We start from the raw sequence: 23,999 nt of genomic DNA on the forward strand, positions 1-23,999 counted from the left end.
TCTGCGGATGTTGTAAAGTGCAAATCTGCAGGATCGGGCCACCGCAGTGATGTTTGCGGTGCAGCATAACTGATTGTCCAATACCACACCGAGGTTTCTGGCAGTAGGAGAAGGAGATACAGTGATGTTCTCAACGGTGACCAGTAAGTCCATGTGTGGGCTATCTTTCCCTGGGATTAGGAGGAGCTTGGTTTTGTTGAGGTTAAGCCTCAGGTGATGGGCAGTTGTCCAGGTGCTGACGTCCGCCAGACATTCCAATATGCGTGTTGCAATCAGGGCATTATCAGATGAGGGGAAAGAGAGAAAAAGCTGAGTGTCGTCAGCATAGCAGTGATAGGAAAAGCCGTGTGATGTAATTACAGAGCCCAGTGATCTGGTATAGAGGGAGACCAGAAGAGGCCCCAGTACAGAGCCTTGAGGGACACCAGTTTCAAGCGTGCAAGGTTTGGACAAGGAGCCATTCCATGTTACTTGATAGGTGCGGTTCGTCCGGTAGGATGTGAACCAGGAAAGAGCAGATTCAGCAATGCCAAGTTCAGCAAGAGTGGCAAGGAGGATCTGGTGGTTCACCGTGTCAAATGTTGCGGACAGGTCGAGGAGAATGAGAACCGAAGAGAGGGACGAGGCTCTGGCAGCACGGAGGGACTCCGTGCTCCGTGTGATACCTAAGACAATTACATAATAACTAGAGCTGTCAGTTAAACGCGTTATTAACGGCGTTAACGCAAACCAAACTTAACGATGTTAAATTTTCTATCGCGCGATTAACGCAATTATTTTATATAAAAAATAAAAAAAAACTTTTTTTTTTTTTTTTCTTTGGCTCAAAACAAAGAAGCAGTAGCCTGACTGCTATGTTCAAATGACATTTGTTCAAAGCAGTCGTTTAATTGCACTATAGGCTCTTTTTTTGTATCGTCCTGTTTTGATCAGTGTATATGCCAATGTTGTTATCAATAAAAAATCATTTGCACAAGGCAAGCCGATGCACTTCACCATGTTGATAAGAGAATTAAAATGAGAAGATTTATGGGACAAAAAAATCAAGGGATATTTAGCATAGAAAAATAATTTGTGATTAATCGCGATTAATTAGAGTTAACTATGACATTAATGCGATTAATCACGATTAAATATTTTAATCGCTTGACAGCTCTAATAATAACATAATGACCTCAACTATTTTGTAGAAGGTTTTGGGATCGGATGCTTCAGGGGTCAAAGAGGCAGCAGTTAAGCAAGTTTATTCTTAGGTTGAATTCTTTTAAGACATATTCACAATACACTTGAAAGACCAGTTCATATTATTAACAAACATAAATTTAAAATCTATTTCATGTGCAGAGGAAAAGGAGCTGAAAAGCAGATACTGCTCATGATGCTATTGTACATTAACATACATTATACTATTATTACACTATATATATATATTTATATACATATATATTTATATATATATATATATATATATATATATATACTATACTTTGTACTATCACAATATTTTACACATTTGCATCAGACCCATGTCCGATCAAGGAGTGCTTTGTGAGGCTATAGGAGGCAGAGAGGCTGAGATGGCTGAGGACTGTAGGCTAACCCGGTGCCCTGCTGGGTCACCATGTTGAGAGGAAGCTCGCTTCATTAGACACTGAGGTAAAGAACACTGGAACTCATCCTCCACTCTGGGACTATGTGTGGTTCCAGAACAAATCTATAGTCTATAGTAAGGCTTACATTGAACTGTCAAGCTTTTCGGCAAATGTTTTCCCCCTTTTTGTCCTTTTTGATAATCTATTTGTGAATGCGCCGTTATACATGCCGTCCTGTTCTTCATCCGCACAATTGGCCCATGCTCTCTGTCCCCACTCAGACCGGCTCACTTACAAAAGGCCTCGCAGGCCTTTAAAGTAAATGTTTATAGGCTCTCTGTCCCGCAGCAGAACACTAGATGAAGTGAATGGTCGGTCACCAATGGTAAATCCATCATAGAGCAGCATAAATTGTAAACAATCGTGGTGACTATTCCATTAGGGCTGTCTTTCCCTTCCTGCCTACCTTGCCAGATCCAAAATCGGCAATTGGTTTGATGTGCCAATTTTCATAGTTTGCTATGTACCAGCTCCTTTATTTGAATAAATCGAAACATTCAAATACACGTACATTAGAACAATAGGAGCTTAAACATTGGAATCCTAACCGCCGACCGACCCCTTGCTGCACGTAGACATGTTTATAATCTATCGATTGTGCTTACGTCTCTGCGTATTTAACCTCCGGGTTCCCTTAGCGCTCGCTGCACGATGCATTTTAATCCTCTGCGCTGGTCGGCCGGCGGCCGCTTGGTTCCGTGGTTGCTCGTCCCCTGTGGCTGAGGACAGGTTCTTATGTAATGCCATTTTGAACGCAGGGATTAGGCTGAGGTCGTCTCCCAGGGCTGTTCAGGCCGTCCTGCTCACTGTTAGGATGTCATCTCGTCCGAGGGTGAATTCGTCACAGAGTTTGATTGTCCTTCTGATGATTGTTCTCAAAGAAGGATACGACCTCCACAGTGACAGATGCACCTTCAAGGACCACACCGGTCTGGGTGATCAAACCACCGTAACCGTCTCTTCTGGCTGCACTTAAACATCCGTCACCAATGCAATTAATCAAAATCACTTTGTCGTGCAGATTCTACCTAAGATAACTTTGTGTTGACACACCTGCCATGACTGTAAACAATAGCAATATAGGACTTTTGTCGTTGATATAAGAGACGTTGTCGCAATTTACTGTTATATTCTCCACAAACTCTGTGCTGAACAACGATTATTGTTCCCAAAAGACCAAAGTGCTATGCTGCCATTGTTTACCTTCGTGACAGATGCGCTTACGCTACATGCTCTTCAGCAGAACCGGTGCGAGGAAGTCCTTTTCACAAACGGCATCGGTCACGGATGTATTAGTGAAGGCAGGAGAGACTGCTTTGACGGTTAACTTTGTACACCCAGACGGCTGCTGTCCTTTAAACACACACACTGGTACCCTGACAGAGAGGCTCCCGTCCTGTCTGTGAAAGCAAACAACAGTCAGGCGGTCTGTTCGAGGCGTTCTGTGCCGTTGTGACCCGTCAGGACAGTGTGTCGAGGTATAATGGTTTGAGTCTGAGCTGGATTCAGATAAATGTGCTCATGTGGAAGACTGAAGCGCTGAGATATTTGGGTTTCTGTAGTACACAGTACAGGTAAATTAAATTATTTATTTATTTATCCTCCACTATGGAGGTAATAATACTATTTATTTATTAGGCTTAGGCAAGGATTTTCTGCAGGGCTGATGGTGTATGTTTGCGAGTGTGTGCGTGTTTTTCTTTTGTTTATTCTATGTACTGTTGGGTATGGACACACCCTGCTGCTCTTCCACATCTGAAGTTCCTAACGGAAAAATAAAGTAATTTGAATTTGAATTGAGGTAGCAGGTATACTGTACATCACACAGACAGCGTTGGCGGGCACAGTTGTGTGAACAGCGCCGTAGCATGTGTACTGCGTCAACCCAAGCTGTCTTCAGAGCTCTCGTGTAAACCAATCAATTGTGTTTTAAGTTTTTTTTTATGTTGTGTGAGCTCAAACACGGCAGTGTGAGAGAGATACAGTTGTAGGACGGCCCATGCATAAAGATAAACCATAAATGCGTGGATGTGTGTATACATGCAGTCAGACACAGGAGCCACTTACCTGGTCACACACACATACAAACACACACACACACACACACACACACACACACACACACACACACACACACACACACACACACACACACACACACACATAGGGCTTGGCGGCAGTTGCTGCTTGAAAAGCGAGAGCAATGTCAACACAGCCCTGCAATCCCAGCCATCTGCCTGCCACTGCCCATATATGTCACACTCTTTCTTTCTTTCTCTCACTCACTCTCACTCTCATGCGCACGCGCTCTCTCTCTCTTTTTCTCTCTCCTCTCTCTCTCTGTCTATCTCTCTCTCTGGCGCTTTTGTTTATTTCATTCTTTCGTGAACACTCCCCTTTTCTCTCTCTCCTTTTTGTTGTTGTCAAAGATCTGGCTGGTGGACAACAGAGTCACCGTCTGCCCCTCCTTGTCTCTCTCTCCTTCCTCCTCGTCACCTCATTTTGTTTTCCTCTTTGATTTTATTCTCTTCATATTCTCCTTCCTTCCCATCATCAACAGTGGACACTTCTTGATCACCTTAGTTTTGTGCTCCTCTCCTTACCTGCTCTCACGCAGCCGTACATCAGCGGCTCATCGGGCTTGATGTGTTTAGTGAATTTGAGTTTCCTTTATTTAGAACTGTTACTATTGTGCTCTATCATCATTGGTTTGTGATGATCCGTCGTTATTACAGTTTTTCTCAAAACTCTAAACACAAAACTGAAAAGAGTTAAACATTTTGTCAAAACTCCATAAATCTCTTTCAAAACGAAACAGTTCACATAAACACAGCTATCATATGAACATCTTTTGGTGTGAACGCATTAGGGAGCATCAATTAAACACTGGTGAGATAATAATAATAATAATAATAGTAATAATTCAAATGTATAAAATTGTTTAGAAATAGATTCCTTTTAAAGTTGCAATTAGGTGGTACAAACAGTATAAAGACTGTTGCCATATTGTAATACAATACTGTGAATACATAATATAAATATTGCATTGACACAATCGTATCAGAATAGGATACAATGCATATTTGTCTATCCAATGAGGTCCAATGGGATATACTCACAATCCCTGCTTCCCAGAGTCATACTGTACTTATAGTTGATTCTGCAACATAGTTCTGAGAATACACCAACGTAATTGCACTGATAAGTAAAATGAAAAACACGACAGTAAGAAAATGTGTGTGCACAAGTAAAAAAAGGTAACAAAGCAAATATTTATTTGTTACTGTAATACAGTCAAATGTTCAGCTGAACTGACTGCATTAAAAGCTTTTCGTAGGCAAACAAAAAATAAAAATAAGAATATAAATGAGGTGAAACAGATCTACATGTAAATCAGTATGTATCCCTCCTCCGACCCTGATCAGGCCAGAGGACCATATCTACAACACAGCAGAGCTCACGAGTCATCTATTATGCTCTTACACATGATTGAAGTGTTTTGCCATTTGAGTTTGAACAGTTGAGAAGTGAGTTAGACTTATTGGTAATTTGTTGTTGCGTTTTGAAGGTCAGTGTTTCCAGGTGAACCGAGTGTGCTAAATAATGAGATTTGTCCTTAGAGTTTTGCAAAAATGTGATTTAGAATTTCTATATGCGTGAAAACAATGGAGTTGTGCTTAGAGTTTAGCAGTCTGGAGTATTGTAGTTGATACATGAGGTTCAAGTTTTCAGAATTGTGTGCATAGTGCAATTTTTTGTGTGTAAACAATTGAGAAAAAACTGTAAATAACAGTGATATCATGAGATTTTTTTCAGGAATAACAGCAGGTGGCAGTATTTATATCACATCACACATTGACGCTATAAAAACTATTAAGAAACATAAACGGGATCCCTCAGCATGAATACCAAGAAGAGAGACACAATGTTATCGTTGGAAGAAGAGGGCATTTGTTCCAAAAGTCAATATTAGGCTAAAGCTCAAGATATTGATATGGAGTCCAGTGGGCTTTCTGTTGTGAGCGTTTTCCTGTCTCCGGCCGCATCCTCTGGAGTACACAGCTTTGCCTTCAAGTGGTAAACAAACTTATCTCAAAGGATATGGCCCCGATCACAGGTCAAGCATTTATCCCATTTCCCAGGATTAATTTGGAAACTTTTTTGTGTAACTCTGTTGGAGAGCCGAGAAAATGCTTAAAAGAGGGTCATTTGAAGCCGAGCTGGGCGACGTAAACCATGCTGCACAATATATTAAGTAGTTAATGGACTGTGAAGGGACAAAGGGGATAACAGATTCCACAAATAGGATGATTTCCTGCAAGAGGAAATGCGCCTGCATGTTTCTGTTTTTGTTAGTACACGTGTGTGTGTGTGTGTGTGTGTGTGTGTGTGTGTGTGTGTGTGTGTGTGTGTGTGTGTGTGTGTGTGTGTGTGTGTGTGTGTGTGTGTGTGTGTGTGTTTGTCTGAATGGCTGTGTGTGTGTGTGACAATTATCTGTGCATATTTTTAAAGTTTGTTCTGGGTAATGTTTGGAAGCATTGCTAAAGTTTTATATTAGTAACTAATGTAGTAATTCATGATTCATTTTATTGTTGACTAATCACTGGATGAACAATTGACAAAAAGGAATCATAAACCCAAAGTATTTGTATTTATGAAGATGTAAGAAAGACTTGTTATTTCTCATGGTATTTCCATGTAATAAAGGTCAAAAACAAGGAATCTAGAATTTTCTGTCAACAAATGATTGAATCCTTGAATAATTTCCGCACTAAATTAAGGGTACATAGTACATGGTTCTAATATCACTACGGCAACGGTTGAAAGCCGTGTTATTCTCCTTACAGCAGTAATTCAGCAGTCTTTCCTCTTCCTGTGTCCCTCCAGGTGAGCGCCAACGTGCTGATATTCCTGTGCACTAACATCATCGGCATCTGCACCCACTACCCGGCCGAGATGTCCCAGAGACAGGCCTTCCAGGAGACGCGCGGCTACATCCAGGCAAGGCTACACCTGCAGAGGGAGAACCAACAGCAGGTATGCCTCCGAACATACACACACACGCACATGGATACACACACACACACACACACACACACACACACATGGATGCACTCACATACACACACACACACACACACACACACACACACACACACACACACACACACACACACACACACACACAACACACGCACATACACACACACACGCACACACATGTAATCACACACACAAGTTCATGGATCCACACAGACACAGACCCACACACGCACACACACACATGTAATCCCGCTCACAAGTGAGCGCATACACACACACACACACACTCATGAAAATATTTAGACACATGCACACATACACACATCCATAAAGACACAGACACGGACACATACACAGACACACACACACGCTTATAAAAAAAAAACGCTCAAACACATGCACCCACAAATTCACACACATTTACTCATATGCAAACATTAAAAAACAAATGGACGCAGACACATATGCCCACACACACACACAAACCTTCGCACACAAACACTCCCACATGAACAGAGCGAACATATTGCAGCTACCAGATATTATTGTGGGTGACATTCGCTCTTTTTTTCCTTTTGCAGGAACGCCTGTTGCTCTCTGTGTTGCCGAGGCACGTTGCCATGGAGATGAAGGCGGACATCAATGCCAAGAAGGAAGACATGATGTTCCATAAGATCTATATCCAGAAACATGACAACGTCAGGTCAGCTTGGACGTTACTCAAGGCTTGTCCATCTGAGGCTGGCCATAGCCTCGAGTCGTAGCACCAGCGATGACCAGCCTATCTTGATCAGAGCTCAGCCCTTCTGTACGCGGGATTTGCACTCAGCCCCCCATTTTAAATGTCAGAGGCAGATGTTAGAGTGGCACACTCTTTGTTAGAGCTAAATCCAACTCTGAGGAAGCTATCGAGTTGCATATGCTATACACTGTATATTACAGGGACATGTTTCCTTGCGCACATACACATACGTGGAGACGCACACTCATCCACATACACACATGACCACACTCACACTAACACACACACACACACACACACACACACACACACACACACACACACACACACACACACACACACACACACACACACACACACACACACACACACACACACTTGCATACATACATTGACAGACAGTCACACATAAACACACACACACACACGCACACACACACACACACACACACACACACACACACACACACACACACACACACACACACACACACACACACACACACACACACACACTTGCCTGCATATGCTCGAGTGGTTTGGAAAAGCAGAGGCTAATTACCACAAGTGAGGGAATACTTAATGACCAGCAGCCAAGATAATCCCTGAAGATAGAGCGCTTCCGCACACATTCAATTACAGCACTGGGCATACATAAACTAAACTCAGCAACATAGTCTCTCTCTCTGTGTTTCTCTCTGTCTCTCTCTCTCTCTCTCTCTCTCTCTCTCTCTCTCTCTCTCTCTCTCTCTCTCTCTCTCTCTCTCTTTCTCACTTTCAGTTACTCGCACACACACACACACACACACACACACACACACACACACACACACACACACACACACACACACACACACACACTCACGGTGTGTGTAACAGTCCTCTTCTTCATGGGACACATCTTGTGAGTCTTCCCATAACTATAAACAACGGGCTGCCTAATGATCTCTGTTGTCATGAGAGATAGCGCCTTGATTCTTATGTTCAATGGGTCGCGGCTTTGACATGGATGTGCAAGGTCTCCCAAACCGAGGATCCATGTAAAAAAAAAAAAGGTTTTGGTTCTGATCATCACCCTCAACATGTTTTTCCTTTCCTTCTCTTCTCTTCCTTCTCCTCCTCTCTGTGCCTCCGTTAGCATTCTGTTTGCGGACATCGAGGGCTTCACCAGTCTGGCGTCCCAGTGCACCGCCCAGGAGCTGGTCATGACCCTCAACGAGCTCTTTGCCCGCTTCGACAAGCTGGCGTCGGTAAGACCCCGCCGCTACCCCCCGCTCCACTCCCATAACCTGAGCACCTTGTCAGACACTCTCTAGTGCTGCATTCACAGCAAATACCTTCCAGCCCAGCTCCAGCTGTTGTTATTATGCTGCGACTTTAGCTGCGTCTGTTCGTCTGGTAACATTGCCCACGAGATCCGGCACAAGTGCCGGATCTCGTAGCCCAACGGTCTAATCTAACCTAGGGTGTATAGATTAGGTTCCATGTGCTGTGTGTTCAGTTGTTCACACCATCCAAAAAGATAGCATTCGTGCCACTTCAGCCTGCAGCGTGAACTTGAACATGACCTTAGTGTTTTCGATTTTAAATGCTCTTACACACTCGATAACATTGCTACTTAATTCCGGTCACCAATTCATACATTGCATGGTCTTGCGCAATACAATGTAAAGTTGTGTTGTTCGTTTTCGGGCTGGTTTGCTAAAGAGGCTAATGTAGCTAACAATAAACAACGACTAGCCAATTTCATGACACAATCACAAAGACGAACAGCAACGCTATAAATAATCCCAGACCGGAGTTGACGGCAAAAGTGCAACTCGGAAGGCTGGCGTCCGAGGATTCAGGAACACACCATTAGAATCCTATTTATAATTTCCTCTTTTCTCCCCTGACCTCCATCCCTCCTTCTGGCCTCAGGAAAACCACTGCCTGCGTATCAAGATTCTGGGGGACTGTTATTACTGTGTGTCCGGCCTGCCAGAGCCCCGCGCCGACCACGCCCACTGCTGTGTGGAAATGGGCGTCGACATGATAGAGGCTATCTCGTAAGTCATGCTTGAGTGTGTGTCTGTGTGTGTGTGTGTGATTATTTTTGCACTTGCACTTGTGGGATGTTGTTGACGCCGAAGGCTCCTTGTGTGTTGTGCAGGCTGGTGCGAGAGGTCACGGGGGTCAACGTGAACATGCGCGTGGGCATCCACAGTGGGCGGGTGCACTGCGGCGTGCTGGGACTCAGGAAGTGGCAGTTTGACGTCTGGTCCAATGATGTCACGCTGGCCAACCACATGGAGGCCGGGGGCAAGGCAGGGTGAGGAGATAGGCCTCACACAGAAGAGCATGCATTAAATGCACATGTGCGTGTGCATATGCAAATGTACACACACACACACAGTAACTCAAGCATACACACACACTCACACACAAACATACACCCCACTCACACACACACATACATGCAGGGACATCAAGTAAATACACACACACACACACACAGGCAGGAACACAAATAAATACACCCACACACACAGGCAAGAACACAAATAAATACACACACACACAGGCATTCAAATATGTACACACACGCAGGAACACAAATAAACACACACACACATGCAAACACACACACATCGAAAGGAACACAAATATATAAACAAACAGACCTACATTTATAAATATAAACAATGCAACACACTAATTTTGAAGTGATCACTTAGATCACCCGCCATAGGTGACATCACATAACCATTTAAACGAGTTTCCACAAACCCGCGTTTCACCAGAGCTAGTGATAATGACCCAGAGGTTCTGGGTTCAAGTGGAGGTTTGCCCTTTATGTCCGGATCTCTGCGGTCTTACAGTCGCATCCACATCACCAAAGCCACGCTGCAGTATTTGAACGGCGACTATGAGGTGGAGCCGGGCTTCGGAGGGGAGAGGAACGCCTACCTGAAGGACAACAGCATCGAGACCTTCCTGGTGCTGGGCTGCAGTGAGAAGCGGGTCAGTGGACCAGCCCCAGACAGGGCTCCTTCAGCCACAACAGAGAGATGTGGCTCCAGGCATCTGTTGCTGATGTTGATCGATTATACATGCAAGTTATTTTTTCTGAATGTTCCACTTACCCTAACCCTTTTCTTATCTTGCTTCCCGTCGGAGCAGAAAGAGGAGAAGGCGACGATGGCGAAGATGCAGCGAACCAGGACCAACTCCAACGAAGGCCTGATGCCTCGCTGGGTCCCCGACAGAACCTTCACCAGGACCAAGGACTCCAAGGTCTTCAGGCAGATGGTGAGATTTTCTCAGAAAATCGGATCTCTGTTGTACCGTTAGATTCAACATTTCAGAAATTTCATAAGTTATTGAAATGACTTGAACAATATGTTCTTTCCCCTCCTCAGGGGATCGATGAGAGCTCCAGTAAAGACAAGTAAGTAACCATCAATCCATCTATCCATCTATCCATCTATCAATCTATCAATCTATATATATATCAGTGGAGGCTTCTCCAGTGAGGAGAGGGAGGACGATCCTCCTTAACATTGTTGAGAATAAAAAATGCAGATCGCCCAGACTACTGTAATGAATTAATGCCATTAAATATGACTACTGTAATGCCTTTGTATATGTAATGTTTGTTTCCCTGGGTAAAGGGACATTAGCACCCCCTATCGCCTATTGACAATTACTTCAGGAAGGACGTTCCTCCCTCAGCCTCCATTGACTCCCATTCATTTCGCCGAAAGTGTTGGCGGCTGGTGAATAACATGGGGTTCAATGCTCCTCTGAGTGCGTGGGACTAGCTAAGGGATCAGGTTCCCGCCTACGTCTATTCACGAATAGGCTGGAGCCCTGGCTGCGCTATGAACCAATAAGCAGGAGTCCTGGCTGTGGATCAGCCCGGAGGGAGGGGTTATCCCCTCAAGACTATGCTACGAGAACCAACGAACCCGCTCAGTCGTATTCTTTGTTTACACTGAGCAGTGCGGTACTATTCGCTTATATTGGCGTTTCCATAACCGGCGGCCAGGCTGCGGAGCCCGTGGCCGGGCAGGGCTGCTGCGGACGAGGTGGATAGACTTGATCTATAAATGAAGTCCCTCAACCTTAATTGGCTTAACACCATGACCAACATTCTGAAACATCCATTAACATTCACATTTGCCTTAAACAACGTTTGGCTTACAGCCCATGTAAATAGTTGTGAAATAATGCTCTTGTCGTTCTTTTAATTGTTTGTTACTCTGACCGTTCTGTTTGATATTGTGGAAAAGATGTTAGCGATTGATTCAGAGCATGATGCATTTTAAATGGCATCACTTTTGGTCTTGCGTCTTCATTTTTCTTAAAACAATTGTAGCTGAAAATAAACATAGCCAAATTACAACCAATAGCTTCAGTCATTGAGGGCAAAAATAGGCCAAATGATAGGCCCAGATTTTTTTATTTTGTTTTAAAAATCAAGAGTAGGCCTGATTTGACTAATTGGCCTTACATCCTTTTCTTCTGCCCTTGTAGTCCTGCTGCCCACCAGCTTTCAAAGTACAATAGTGCCACTGGTGGATGCGTATCAATTCACATAATTATCCCTCCCTGCTATTTTGTAGTTCACCAAAACACCCTGTAACAACTTGAGTCTCACATACTTGTGCCACCATATGCCACTAACAGTGCAAGCAGGCCAATGGCAACCAAGCGCACAGTCTTTCCTCCCTCATTGTAAAAACCACCAGCCGCCAGTGATATATATATATATGTATATATATATAACTATAACTACATCTCTCTCTCTCTCTCTCTCTCTCTCTCTCTCTCTCTCTCTCTCTCTCTCTCTCCCTCTCCCTATCTCTCTGTCCATCCATCCATCCATCCATCCCTCCATCCCTCCCTCCCCAGCCGCTGCGTGCAGGAGGCGATGAACCCGGAGGACGAGGTGGACGAGTTCCTGGGCCGGGCCATCGACGCCCGCAGCATCGACCAGCTGAGGAAGGACCACGTGAAGAAGTTCCTCCTCACATTCCAGACGTCCAGCCTGGAGAAGAAGGTTTGTGTTACACACCGGACGAGGTTCAGCCCTCTGAAGATCTTAAACCAGAAGCCCTTGTTGTCTGACGGCCCCCACCATGTCCCTGTTGTCGTGCCCCCCCTGCAGTACTCCAAGAAGGTGGACGATCGCTTCGGGGGCTACGTCGCCTGCACCGTGCTCGTGTTCTGCTTCATAACCTTCATACAGATTGTCATCTTTCCCCAGTGAGTATTTCCTACACACTCATATACATTGTGAGACCATCCAGATATTCAGGTTTGTGTTTCACAGTGAGCGTCCGTCTGGCCCAGGCAGGGCACTTATTGATCTCCACGTGTGAGTGCTGCCGTACTTTGTTATATAAAAACTCCAGCCAATCAGATTAAACGACTAAGTGACGCTCTAGCCCTCTTCCATCTTCCCGAATCCAGTTGGAAGTCCAGCAAAAACATATTATCCTCTGAGAAAAGCCTTCCGGGCAGACGTCTGTTCGTCTTTTGACGTTGTTATTTAATCTATTTCATACGAGACAGTTTTGATTGTTCCGTAGATTGCTACACTTTCCTCGGGCGTCGCCATTGTTGTTGTTTTCCGGCAGACCGACTGATCTGCAGAGAGTAACAGAATGTAAACTTGCAAGATCAGGATGGTCTCACTAGGCTACTTAAGACTTTATGTTTGTTTTAAATAGTACCCTATAGATATTCTGTATTAAAATGTCATCCTGATGTGTGTAAATATTTTTTTTCTCTCACAGCACCCCGGTCATGCTGGGAATCTACATCACTATCTTCATCATCCTCGCCAACATCCTCTTCATCTGTGCCATATACTCTTGCATTAAGGTAGCTAGCCTGTCTGTCTTAAAGGTACTCTTTGAAAGAATCAGAAATTCCTATTCATTACTGATCTCTTTGGCCGGTAAGTGAACTGCAGCCTGAGGCGATCTCCTAGAGACAACAACAATCATCATCTAATGTTGGTTATAATCATGAGTGAACATCAGTGATAAACAGACACAGGGAGTGGCCTGAGTGGTTAATGCGTATAAAATGTACAGATTATAAATTATATCAGCCATCTTCCAGTCTTAGGTGTAAGTTCCTTAAATTTCCCTTGAAAACCGACTCGGTTGGAAAATAATATAAATCACACCGCAGTCTATTCTATAAATTGGATAGAGGCTGGAGGTCTCGTTTCTTGAGTGAAATTACAACTTTTTCACATGTTACCAATTTAAGCGATTTATGCATGTAACAAATCCTACACATAGTCCCTTTAATTTAAGCTATTTATAGTAAATTAAGTAACTTAAAGTATCGTTCTCCTTTTGGTTGCCTCCTAATACTTGAATCTCTTCTGTAGCTCTTTCCGGCTGCGATGCAAACGGTCTCAAAGAAGATAGTGCAGTCTCGCACCAACAGCACTCTGGTCGGGGTGTTCACCATCATCCTCGTCTTCATCTCGGCCTTCGTCAATATGGTGCGAACACACAACACAGGGCCAGCCCGGACATGCTGGGCATACTCGCACAGACAACACACACGCAAACGCACAAACACAAACACATATGTAAATGCACACAAACAAAAAAACTTTACACACAAATACTTAAAGCATGATGTACATGCTGATATACACTGTGTATAATCTAACTGTGTGTCTCCATGTTGTTCTGGCTTCCAGTTCGCCTGCGACACCACGGGGCTGGCGGAGTGTGTCGCCGAGAAGTTGAACACTTCTGCTGCCATGGTGACACCGTGTCTGATTCGGAGTCTGAACGTGTCCCTGGAGGGCGGGCTGGAGGTCTGCCCCAGCAGAGGCCCCTCCTGTCCCTTTCCTGAGGTGATGAAGCACCTCCCTGCTGTCCCAACGTCTCCTCGAACGCTCACATGGTTCCCTTGCCCATTATGTGTCATTGTGTGTAGCTCAACTGGTAGAGCGTAGCATTGATATCACCACAGGGATGAGGCTCCAACCCTTCTGGGGCCACCCAGGCTAAGGATCCACTCACTGTTTAGTGACCTTAGATACTTTTGATAAATGTCCACCATATTGGCCGGTATATGCATGTTTATTATAGTCAGATGGTTGAGCTAGATGTTAGTGACTGAAATACACAATATACGCAATATTATGGCCATTGGCACGCACACTAATCAAAAGCACACTTCCTTTATTTTATTTCAAAGTCTAATGCATACATGTCTATATTGATTGAGATTCAGGGACTTTAGCGTAAGTAATTGACACTTGATCCTGAATGTGTGACAAAGCAAAATCCAAGGCTATATTTTTCTACATTATAGCTTTTTCTTCATCTTGCCATCGGGTGGCTGCTACTTTAAGCCACTCCTCAGCTGACAGTGGTGTTTGTGCCTGTGTGTGTGTGTGTGTGTGTGTGTGTGTGTGTGTGTGTGTGTGTGTGTGTGTGTGTGTGTGTGTGTGTGTGTGTGTGTGTGTGTGTGTGTGTGTGTGTGTGTGTGTGTGTGTGTGTGTGTGTGTGTGTTTGTGTGTGCGTGTGCATGTAGTATTTCAGCTACAGTGTTCTGCTCACCCTGCTGGCCTGCTCAGTCTTCCTGCAGATCAGCAGCATCGGCAAGCTGGCCCTGATGCTGCTGATCCAGTTCACCTTCCTGCTGCTGGTGGAGTGGCCACAGAGGGCGCTGTACGACAACGCCGACCTCTTCGTCACCTCTAACGCCCTGTGAGTGCTGTCGCCAAAACCAAAACTCAATCAATGTCAATGAGAGTGGAGAACTAAATTCAGCATGTTTTGAAAGATTTGTACCATTTGCTCTCTATCTGTTGACATCATGTATATTTTTTTTGTAGTGATTTCAACGCAACAACTTCATCATGGTGAGAACTCATGACTCATCTTTTTTGCTCAGATCTTACGTAGAACAAATTGGACAGTATTTCCAATTATTTCACAAACAATGTCAATAACAAACCTCTTTTTCACTCATAGGTCCAGTTATAATGAAACCTCGGACCAGTGGTATGATTTCTGATAACATTACGCACAACCTTTACAGGTGTAAAGGTTTACAGTACAGTATCTCCCATTGTTTATACTCTTCTCCCTAAACCGTTTAGCTCTGCCTGACCTTTGACCCCTGTCTCCCACTGCAGCCCGTTCATTGTGACCAAAGTGTCCCTGAGGGTCATGACGCCGGTGATCCTCACGGTGTTTGTCCTGGCGCTGTACCTGCACGCCCAGCAGGTGGAGTCCACCGCTCGCCTCGACTTCCTCTGGAAGCTACAGGTACCCCACAGATCCTCTAGAGGGCGCTCTCCCACCACTTTAACCCGAGATGTAGCTCTCTGCCAAAGGGCCACTTTTAGAAAACGGCAACAGTATATCTGGTAAATGTATCTTGTTAATTTTTTTGTTTTACATTTTAGTATTCATTATGATTATTTTTTCTTCCACTTGTACGTTGTATTTCTCACATCCTTTCCTGATAAACGGTTAAGGTAGTAAGACAGTACTCACCATGTACCTTTTTCCTTTGTGTTTGCGGTCATGTGTGTGCGTGTATGCATGTGTGTCTGTCTTTTTCTGCGTATGTGTATGTCTGTGGTTGTATGTCTGTGTGTGTGTGTGTGTGTGTGGGTGTATCAGGCCACGGAGGAGAAGGAGGAGATGGAAGAGCTGCAGGCCTACAACCGCCGCCTCCTCCACAACATTCTGCCCAAGGACGTGGCGGCCCACTTCCTGGCGCGCGAGCGGCGCAACGACGAGCTGTACTACCAGTCGTGCGAGTGCGTGGCCGTCATGTTCGCCTCCATCAGCAACTTCTCCGAGTTCTACGTGGAGCTGGAGGCCAATAACGAGGGAGTGGAGTGCCTCCGCCTGCTCAACGAGATCATCGCCGACTTTGACGAGGTAACGGCCGCAAAGGTGGATGGAGTTAATGGTGGAGGAGATTCGATGTCCATTCCGTAGTCACCTGCAATGAATGCCATTTATTTTGGATGTAATTGAATTTAGTTTCATTTTTTTTTGTTAGATTACAGAGAATCATACATTTGCCATACAGGGCATTTGCATTCAGAATTTGGGTCATCTGAACGAAGTAAAAGTAAAATAATTAAAGTTAAACAGGTAAAATAATACATGAACGCATTTGAGCGTTTGTGGGGCTGGATAGGCTCGTGGCCGAGGTATTCCACACCCTGCTGAGCGTTCTGGGCTCCATTTTCTCCAGTGTCATGTCCTCATCCTTTCCTGTGAATGACGGCTGTAAAGACAGCCTCCATTCAAGCAGGTTATCAAACCGCTCATACTGCTCCTCCGTAGCACACCTTTTATCACTGGTTTCACACTGGAAGGCACTTACAGGGGGCCAAAGCGTTTTCTGCTGAATGACTGGAACAGCAGGGTGTAAACATGGCCCTGTGCTGGTCCTCTCTCTCCGACCCAGATCATCAGTGAGGAGAGGTTCAGGCAGCTGGAGAAGATCAAGACCATCGGCTCCACCTACATGGCCGCCTCGGGCCTCAACGACTCCACCTACGACAGGGAGGGCCGCTCCCACATCCTCGCCCTGGCCGACTACTCCATGAGGCTGAGGGAGCAGATGAAGTACATCAACGAGCATTCCTTCAACAACTTCCAGATGAAGATCGGTAAATGGGCAGACTCTCATTTCTGTCTTTGATATTAAATACATTAAAGTACTATCTAGTCATTGTTTTCTTTATTTAGATTTTTTAAAATAAATGCTACTGGGACGGTATTGAAGAAATGATTAGCATAATACTATACTTATACCTATTTTACATATACACTATATACCCCGTTGAATAAGAACCTCAGGACAATGCCCTTCTCTGAGACATTGCTGCACATTCCTTCGTCTACTTTTTTTCTGCTTTCCCATGACTTTATCTCTTGTTGTGTGTGGTAATCTACCGTGACCATCACGCCTCCATCCCATCCTGCTCTTGAATACCGCTTTCATACTTGAATCTTATATGTGTGTATATATATATATATATATATATATATATACTGTATATATATATATATATATATATATATATATATATATATATATATATATATATATATATAATTCTCCTATTAAGAGAATCAAGTGATTCTACTACTACAGTACATTTTTCTTCCACAGTAGGGTAAATAATTGTTTTTCGTTGCGTCCAGGTCTTAACATTGGACCAGTAGTGGCAGGAGTTATCGGGGCACGAAAGCCACAGTACGACATTTGGGGAAACACAGTGAATGTGGCCAGTCGAATGGACAGCACAGGGGTACCTGATTGCATACAGGTAGGTTCTGCTTGAAGACTAGATCACACCTCTCCGTCGGGCACGTGAGATCGGTGTCTCCGCTCTATGACAGTTATTCAGCTTAACAACGTTAATGTTGCCCCACTCGGCGATATACACACATGCACTCAAAACACCTGCAAAGACAACCGTGCAAACACACACACACACACAAGCACTCACACGCACACACACACACACACACACACACACACACACACACACACACACACACACACACACACACACACACACACACACACACACACACACACACACACACACACACACATGCACTGAAACACCTGTTCATTCAAATACACACACAATCTCACACCAGCACATATTTTTAAACAAATCAAATATTTGTTGGTAATAGAATCGATCGTGTGTTTTGGCTTGTGCCACTTTGCCCGCAGGTGACGGCAGATCTCCACCAAGTGCTGGCAGATAGAGGCTATGTGCTGGAGCATCGCGGTGTGGTGAAGGTCAAAGGGAAAGGGGAGATGACCACCTACTTCTTGAAGGACGGCCCTCCTAACAGTTAGCAGCCGTGGCGGCAGTGCTCGGGAATGTTTTTCATTTCCGCTGCGAGTTGCACGGGACACCTGGGAGAGGACTCGCTGAGTGGGCTGATGGCTAATAACTAGCGCTGCCATCACTTGAATTCAATGCAAAGATTTGAAAAGACTTTGAGCTTTTGGGACTTTGGAAAACACTAGTTCTCAAGGAGACGAATCTGTTGGTCGTTCGTAAGCCATTTTGGCCCACATAAGTATAGAAGGACTAATGTTATTTTTTTCATGTCTAGCCTCTCACTCAGGCTTCTTGAAAGATGCAAAGTCTGTTTATTTAAATCTACGCCTTTTAGCCTGTGTCAAAGAAAACAAACGCTGTACATAAGGCTACAATTTATTTTACTTTGTTTCGTGCGTGTTTTTGGGGTCGTTTTCTTTTCAAGACTTATGAACAGGTACTCAAGGTTTATTTTCAGATAACTTATTTATTTCAGTCTTCACGTCTTGTGCAGAAGAACCGGAATATAAAAACATGGATACGTACCTGCACAAATATCCATTCTATTACACGTTTATAAGTGTATGCACATGCATATTTGTGTGTGTATGAATATATGAATTCATTGAGATAGAACATATTGACCAAAGACTAAAGTAATTACTAGGAAAGACATCTCTGTTTTGTTTCTGCAAAAATCAACAGTGATTTCCAACTATGTTGCTAGGCAGTCTACATAACCTCAGTAATTTCCCCCCAAATGCAGCCAATGACTGCTTATTTATTTTCACAAATATATAAAATGCTTTATTTATCATTTCTCATTAAGTTAGCTAAGAGAGAATTGGGTGCCATCTTCTATTGCTAGAGGATGATGCTGCCCCCAACTTATAGACATGTGAGGAAGAGAAGCGAATTTGAGCTTTGATCGCAACCATCTAAGAATCAGAAGTAGGTCTGCCTAGGATTACGCTCTCCCTGATCCTCATCCCAGGTCAGACTGGTTCCTTAACGTTTGAGCAGCCAGTAGACAGGTGGTGTTCAGCCATAAGAGTGCAATGTCAATAAATGTCCCGTTTTACAATTATTTAGCTTTTTGGGGCAGATGGAAGGAATTTAAAAAAGGACATGGATCACCAGGTTGTTCCACAGCCATCAGGGGAAAAAGGTTTCAGTGGTATCATCTTGGATTTTCTATGAAAAAAGAGGATGTTGTTTAAAGACAAGGAAACATACGACATGTACATTATGACTGAATACTGTGCTTGGAAGGGGCATAACTATTTTCACTGTGAGGTTTTTATGATACAACTAAACTGCTCTCTTGCCAAACTGAACTGCTCTGAAGCATGTCTGATTGTGGGTTCTTGTTTTCCTTTTTTTTTTTTAATGTTGGGTATCTTCTATCACCTCTGTATCCATCATTTCTATATTCTTAATGTTATTATTATAATGATTCCAAATTATAATAACTATTATTATTATTATGATTATGCTTATTAGGATTCCATTCCAGTGAACGAGGATCAAAGACCAGCAGGCTTTCTTGTGTGGACAAGCGTCGATCATAAAGAGCGTATGCTTACTGGTACCAAGTGATCAACTGTTCCCTTTGGATTCTGCTGGCTCCTAACGAACAGCGCAGTATTTCAACAGACCACGCAGATATGAGGGTGCCGCGGAAGAAACACGAGCATTATATGCTCACCCGACGACACAGCAGTCAACACAGATGCATGTGATTCACTGTACCTTTTTATTTTCATTTCTAACACTTTTTGCAGTATTGTATTCTCCGTCAGGCGTAAAGTTGACCTCTCCCTCCCATGCCTTAAACCTTGTATAATTAATTAGCGTTTCCAAATGGCAGTACATGACCACACATGCAGTATTTATGTAGAGAGAGGCAGACATGTCGAAATAACATATATAACATAGATATAACTCATTTATGTTTGTCCCCAAATTTGTCTTTCAGGGAAACTTGAAAAAAATCACAAAACATATTGCTAAGTTGTATTGCCTTAAGTTAATATCAAAACCAATTGTAGGAGAACACTGAACAGCAACTGTGCCTGCATAGCCTATATGTACTTCTGGTATATGGAGAGAACAAGTTTGTCCAAATAATCTTTCAGTAAATATTCTCATGAGAATAATAATAATAATAACGTAGTCTTATTGGTTGGAGGCATTTTAAAATAATAATAATAAAAAACATTATCGGGTCATTCTTACTTTTCGAGAAGTCACCCAGAAATTGCTCTTCCACCTGTTTTAAACTGGTAACCAACAGTTGATCATGTTTGGACCAAAGCCAGCTCATGCAGCCCTGTACTGTAAGGCCCTTCTGTGCAATGATAGTCGGCCTTTTGGACACGTTGAGGGGATACCGGGAGACATTTGGAGTATGGTGGTAACAAAACACCAAGTGTGCTGTGACCAACGAACAGAGATTTATATGGGGCAAACAGATTTATAAAGCGGACTTGGGTTTCTTGAAATGTGCATTGTATGTATTCTATTTCTATTGGCTGTTCATAGACTTGTGTTGATTGTTAACTCTTGGGATGTCTTGGGGAGGAAGGTAGGGGACGGTGGCTGAAGGTCCATTCTACTGAAAACAGTGTTTTTGCTCAGGCCTAATAAATCCTTCCGTATTTGTTTTTTGTTTTCTTTGTATTTTGCTGAGTTGAAGGTGTTTAAACGGGGAGGACACAGAGAGAGTTGAGGACTATATGACAAAGAGAAAATAAAATCCCCTTGAAGAGAAAATTAATAAAAAATAATTCAATGGCAGTTTGGATTGTTTGTTGTGATTTGAAGGCTTCTATTCTGATGGCTTCTACGACACAATACGGTCACAAGGACTCATGGTCCAATGTATAGACCTATCTTCAATTTAGCTTATTTTAGCCTAGTATAGATGGATTCATTATGCAGGGCCTCGGTTAAAGATAAGTCTATGCAAAGAGAATATACCAAATTTGAAGCATGAATATCTCATGGTAATCATACAAGGAACCTGAACGTTTTCAAACCTTCACCTTTATATGCAGAGAGAGCCCTATTTGATCTAAGAGAATGGCATTGCAGACAATGCTCGTATGGTTCAGGACAAGCCTCAAAACAGACTGAAGTCGGGGTCCGTCAGCATCATGGCTTTGACAAAACTGCAAAGAAACATGACAAAGAAGCAGAGAAGACACCATCAGCCTAGATCACAAACACAAAACAAAAAATGAGATTTCAATTATTTTATTAAACGTTATTAAAACCATAATGTCACATACTTGGTCATTTCACTGTTCTGACGGGGAAAACGTTTCATTTGGGTCCAGGGTTCAGGGCCCTCAGTCTTGGTTACCGACCAGCCGTATCGCTGGTTGTCCGTCAGAGGCACGCGGTACAGCTGATTGGGGTCTGAAAGAAGCAGCCGCCAGACATGTATTTAGGGCCATCAGGTCATGGATGAGAGCACTATCGCTCTCACCTGACCAATTCACTCCCTGAACTCACATGTCGGTATCTGAATCCGTTTGACCATCTCTCTGTACTGTTCCTGCCTTCCAAGGTTGGTGTCCCTGCTGTGGGAGAAATGCTGGGTGTCAGTGCACCTGGGGTGAGGTGAGGCCAGCCGTGAGCCCTCATGTTGGGGATTAGTCCTGCCACCTGTAACACAAAGAGAGACAGACAGACAGAATTGTTCTCTCACTGTTGCTGCAACAAGGCTCTTTTGTTGCAACATCAACCAGTATGTTGAGAAGAGCAGCTGAAGAGATCAAATGTATGAGGGCTTATTTTGAACATCGATTGTATTACCAGAATTTTATTTCATTGTACAAAAAAAGTATTTCTGGGATACAAAGCTAAATTTAAATTGGCCAAATGGATGTCTTTCCTAGTTAAAGCATCATTACTTACTTACTTTTAGCACTTTGAGGTCATTAAGTTGATGTAAAGTGCATGATAAATAAAATGTATTATTATTATTACTTTCAGCATTAATGGACATGTCTAATTGTCATTGAATAAATAGCTTCCGTAAAAGTGTTAATGATAATTATATAAATACCTCTTTGACTTTTTTAGAAGCATTTCAAGTATATCATTTAGTTTTAATCCTTTAGTCTCTGCAGGCTGAAAATGTAATAATACCCTGCCTTGCATAGGATATATAGGCTTCTTCTAAAACGTCTATAACATAACTTCTGCCTCTTTTCTACATTCATTTATTCTATGTTGCAAATGTACAGATCACTTAACTTGTGTGCACGGCGCTCCTCTGGGGGTTATCATTTGATCCCCTATGGGATTTTGATACCCCAGGTTTGTTATCCCAAAGAAAGCCATCCTGTACAGTTTTCCTTATAAAAACCAAACGGGGGTGAAAATCACAACTATCGGTGTAGTTGACCGTATCCATGGTTACAGGCGCCGCCCCCGGGATCTACGGTTCCGTTTATGAAACCTTTTCGCAGAGGTTTTACTTTCCACTACTTGTCCTTACACCTAAATAAATAATGCTTCCGCTTATTTGTTCTTCAATATAGCCTTCTTTAAAGGTTCGTCTCTCGATTTTTATTTAATCTTTAATTTTAACATCAGCTATACTTTGAACTCAAGTTTAGAGAACAGGTGGCAGCTAACGTTTTTTTTTATTATTAATTACAATTCGATAGTTTTGCGTTCGGTCCATGAAATACAATACAGGCCTATGCAAACATAGCGTAGTTGGCCTATTCTTTTGATTTAAAATAGTCAATCTTATCTACCTGTAGCAAATTATTTTATGTCCCATCAATAGAGCAAGGCAATCATTATTTTTAGTATTTTATTGCACTTCCTTCTCTTCCTCCGTCCTTCCTCCTTCCATCTATCCTTGTGTAAATAGCAGCCTTCCTGTAATACCGGCTGGGCACTGCTTCCTGCCTGGCAGCAGGTCCAGTCATGGTGCATAGGGTGACTGTGTTGGGACAAGCAGCTCTTTATCTGTGCATTGGACAAAGCCTTGGTAAATGAACGAGGCGCCCGCATAGGCCTGATGTTGCGCTGTGAAAACAATATGTAGGCTATAAGTTAATTGTAACTTCCTTTTATTTGCAGTTGTTTGCAAGATTTAGTTTATGTTCAATTTAGTGTGAGGTCAGTGTACATGTTGATACACAACAACAACCTTCTTCAACTGAATAAAAATATTAAAAAAAATATTCTTGCGAGACTTGAGACTTTATTATTATAGATTGTATTAACACATCCATTCTCTCAAGATTTTGACACTTGTTTGGATATCGACGCCTGTAAAATTACCCAAAGACTTGATTTGGACGGTACATAGGCCTACATCTGAGGTTTGCTCCTGGCCTGTTCCAATCGACTCACTTGTTCCCTCATTCCCTATTCCCTAGTGAACACTATGGTGCACTACCTACTAGTAGGGCAAAATGTGGGGAGCCAGATTCGAACACTCACATTTGGGATAACACAATCACAAAATGACACCTTTCAGTAAACTATAGGCTGCACACACACGTGGACCACTTTGAACAGAGTCCTGTGTGAAGACACCTTTGAGGAAGTCTTTAAAGGACGGCCTGCCCTATTCTTATGAACAACCATCATCACTCAGTTGTAGACTACTGAGGGCTTCTGCTGTGTAAATTGTTTCCCTACATTTGAGGAATTTCCGGTTAGGCTGGACTCATGGGAGGGAACTGAA

General features: G+C 43.2%; 2 protein-coding genes and 1 long non-coding RNA gene across 3 annotated transcripts in view; 1 reads left to right on the forward strand and 2 right to left on the reverse strand.

The window, feature by feature from the left end:
• LOC115545972 (adenylate cyclase type 6) overlaps window positions 1–20,942 on the forward strand; it is a 35,863-nt gene extending 14,921 nt beyond the window's left edge. The window contains exons 4-24 of the mRNA XM_030359517.1: window positions 6,540–6,689; window positions 7,277–7,398; window positions 8,576–8,687; window positions 9,358–9,485; window positions 9,590–9,748; window positions 10,299–10,440; window positions 10,600–10,728; window positions 10,839–10,867; window positions 12,334–12,481; window positions 12,590–12,687; window positions 13,221–13,308; window positions 13,829–13,945; window positions 14,150–14,308; window positions 14,995–15,170; window positions 15,299–15,325; window positions 15,438–15,467; window positions 15,602–15,734; window positions 16,095–16,358; window positions 16,897–17,101; window positions 17,640–17,764; window positions 18,184–20,942. Of these exons, the coding sequence (XP_030215377.1) occupies window positions 6,540–6,689; window positions 7,277–7,398; window positions 8,576–8,687; window positions 9,358–9,485; window positions 9,590–9,748; window positions 10,299–10,440; window positions 10,600–10,728; window positions 10,839–10,867; window positions 12,334–12,481; window positions 12,590–12,687; window positions 13,221–13,308; window positions 13,829–13,945; window positions 14,150–14,308; window positions 14,995–15,170; window positions 15,299–15,325; window positions 15,438–15,467; window positions 15,602–15,734; window positions 16,095–16,358; window positions 16,897–17,101; window positions 17,640–17,764; window positions 18,184–18,312 (2,670 nt within the window). The 3' untranslated portion in view covers window positions 18,313–20,942. The remainder of the gene's footprint in view (window positions 1–6,539; window positions 6,690–7,276; window positions 7,399–8,575; window positions 8,688–9,357; window positions 9,486–9,589; window positions 9,749–10,298; window positions 10,441–10,599; window positions 10,729–10,838; window positions 10,868–12,333; window positions 12,482–12,589; window positions 12,688–13,220; window positions 13,309–13,828; window positions 13,946–14,149; window positions 14,309–14,994; window positions 15,171–15,298; window positions 15,326–15,437; window positions 15,468–15,601; window positions 15,735–16,094; window positions 16,359–16,896; window positions 17,102–17,639; window positions 17,765–18,183) is intronic.
• LOC115546466 (uncharacterized) lies at window positions 6,223–8,500 on the reverse strand. Its single transcript, XR_003977224.1, has 2 exons — window positions 8,303–8,500; window positions 6,223–6,665 (listed from the first exon to the last, which is right to left on the reverse strand). It is a non-coding gene; the product is annotated as an uncharacterized LOC115546466 (long non-coding RNA).
• On the reverse strand, window positions 20,014–22,691 carry spmip11 (sperm microtubule inner protein 11). The gene is made up of 4 exons (XM_030359934.1): window positions 22,546–22,691; window positions 21,800–21,952; window positions 21,574–21,703; window positions 20,014–21,453 (listed from the first exon to the last, which is right to left on the reverse strand). Exons 1-4 carry the CDS (start codon window positions 22,631–22,633, stop codon window positions 21,405–21,407), a joined length of 420 nt encoding a protein of 139 aa, XP_030215794.1. The 5' UTR covers window positions 22,634–22,691; the 3' UTR covers window positions 20,014–21,404.
• Window positions 22,692–23,999: the final 1,308 nt, after the last annotated feature.

This window comes from Gadus morhua, chromosome 1 (genome assembly GCF_902167405.1).
Source record: "Gadus morhua chromosome 1, gadMor3.0, whole genome shotgun sequence".
Taxonomy (NCBI): domain Eukaryota; kingdom Metazoa; phylum Chordata; class Actinopteri; order Gadiformes; family Gadidae; genus Gadus; species Gadus morhua.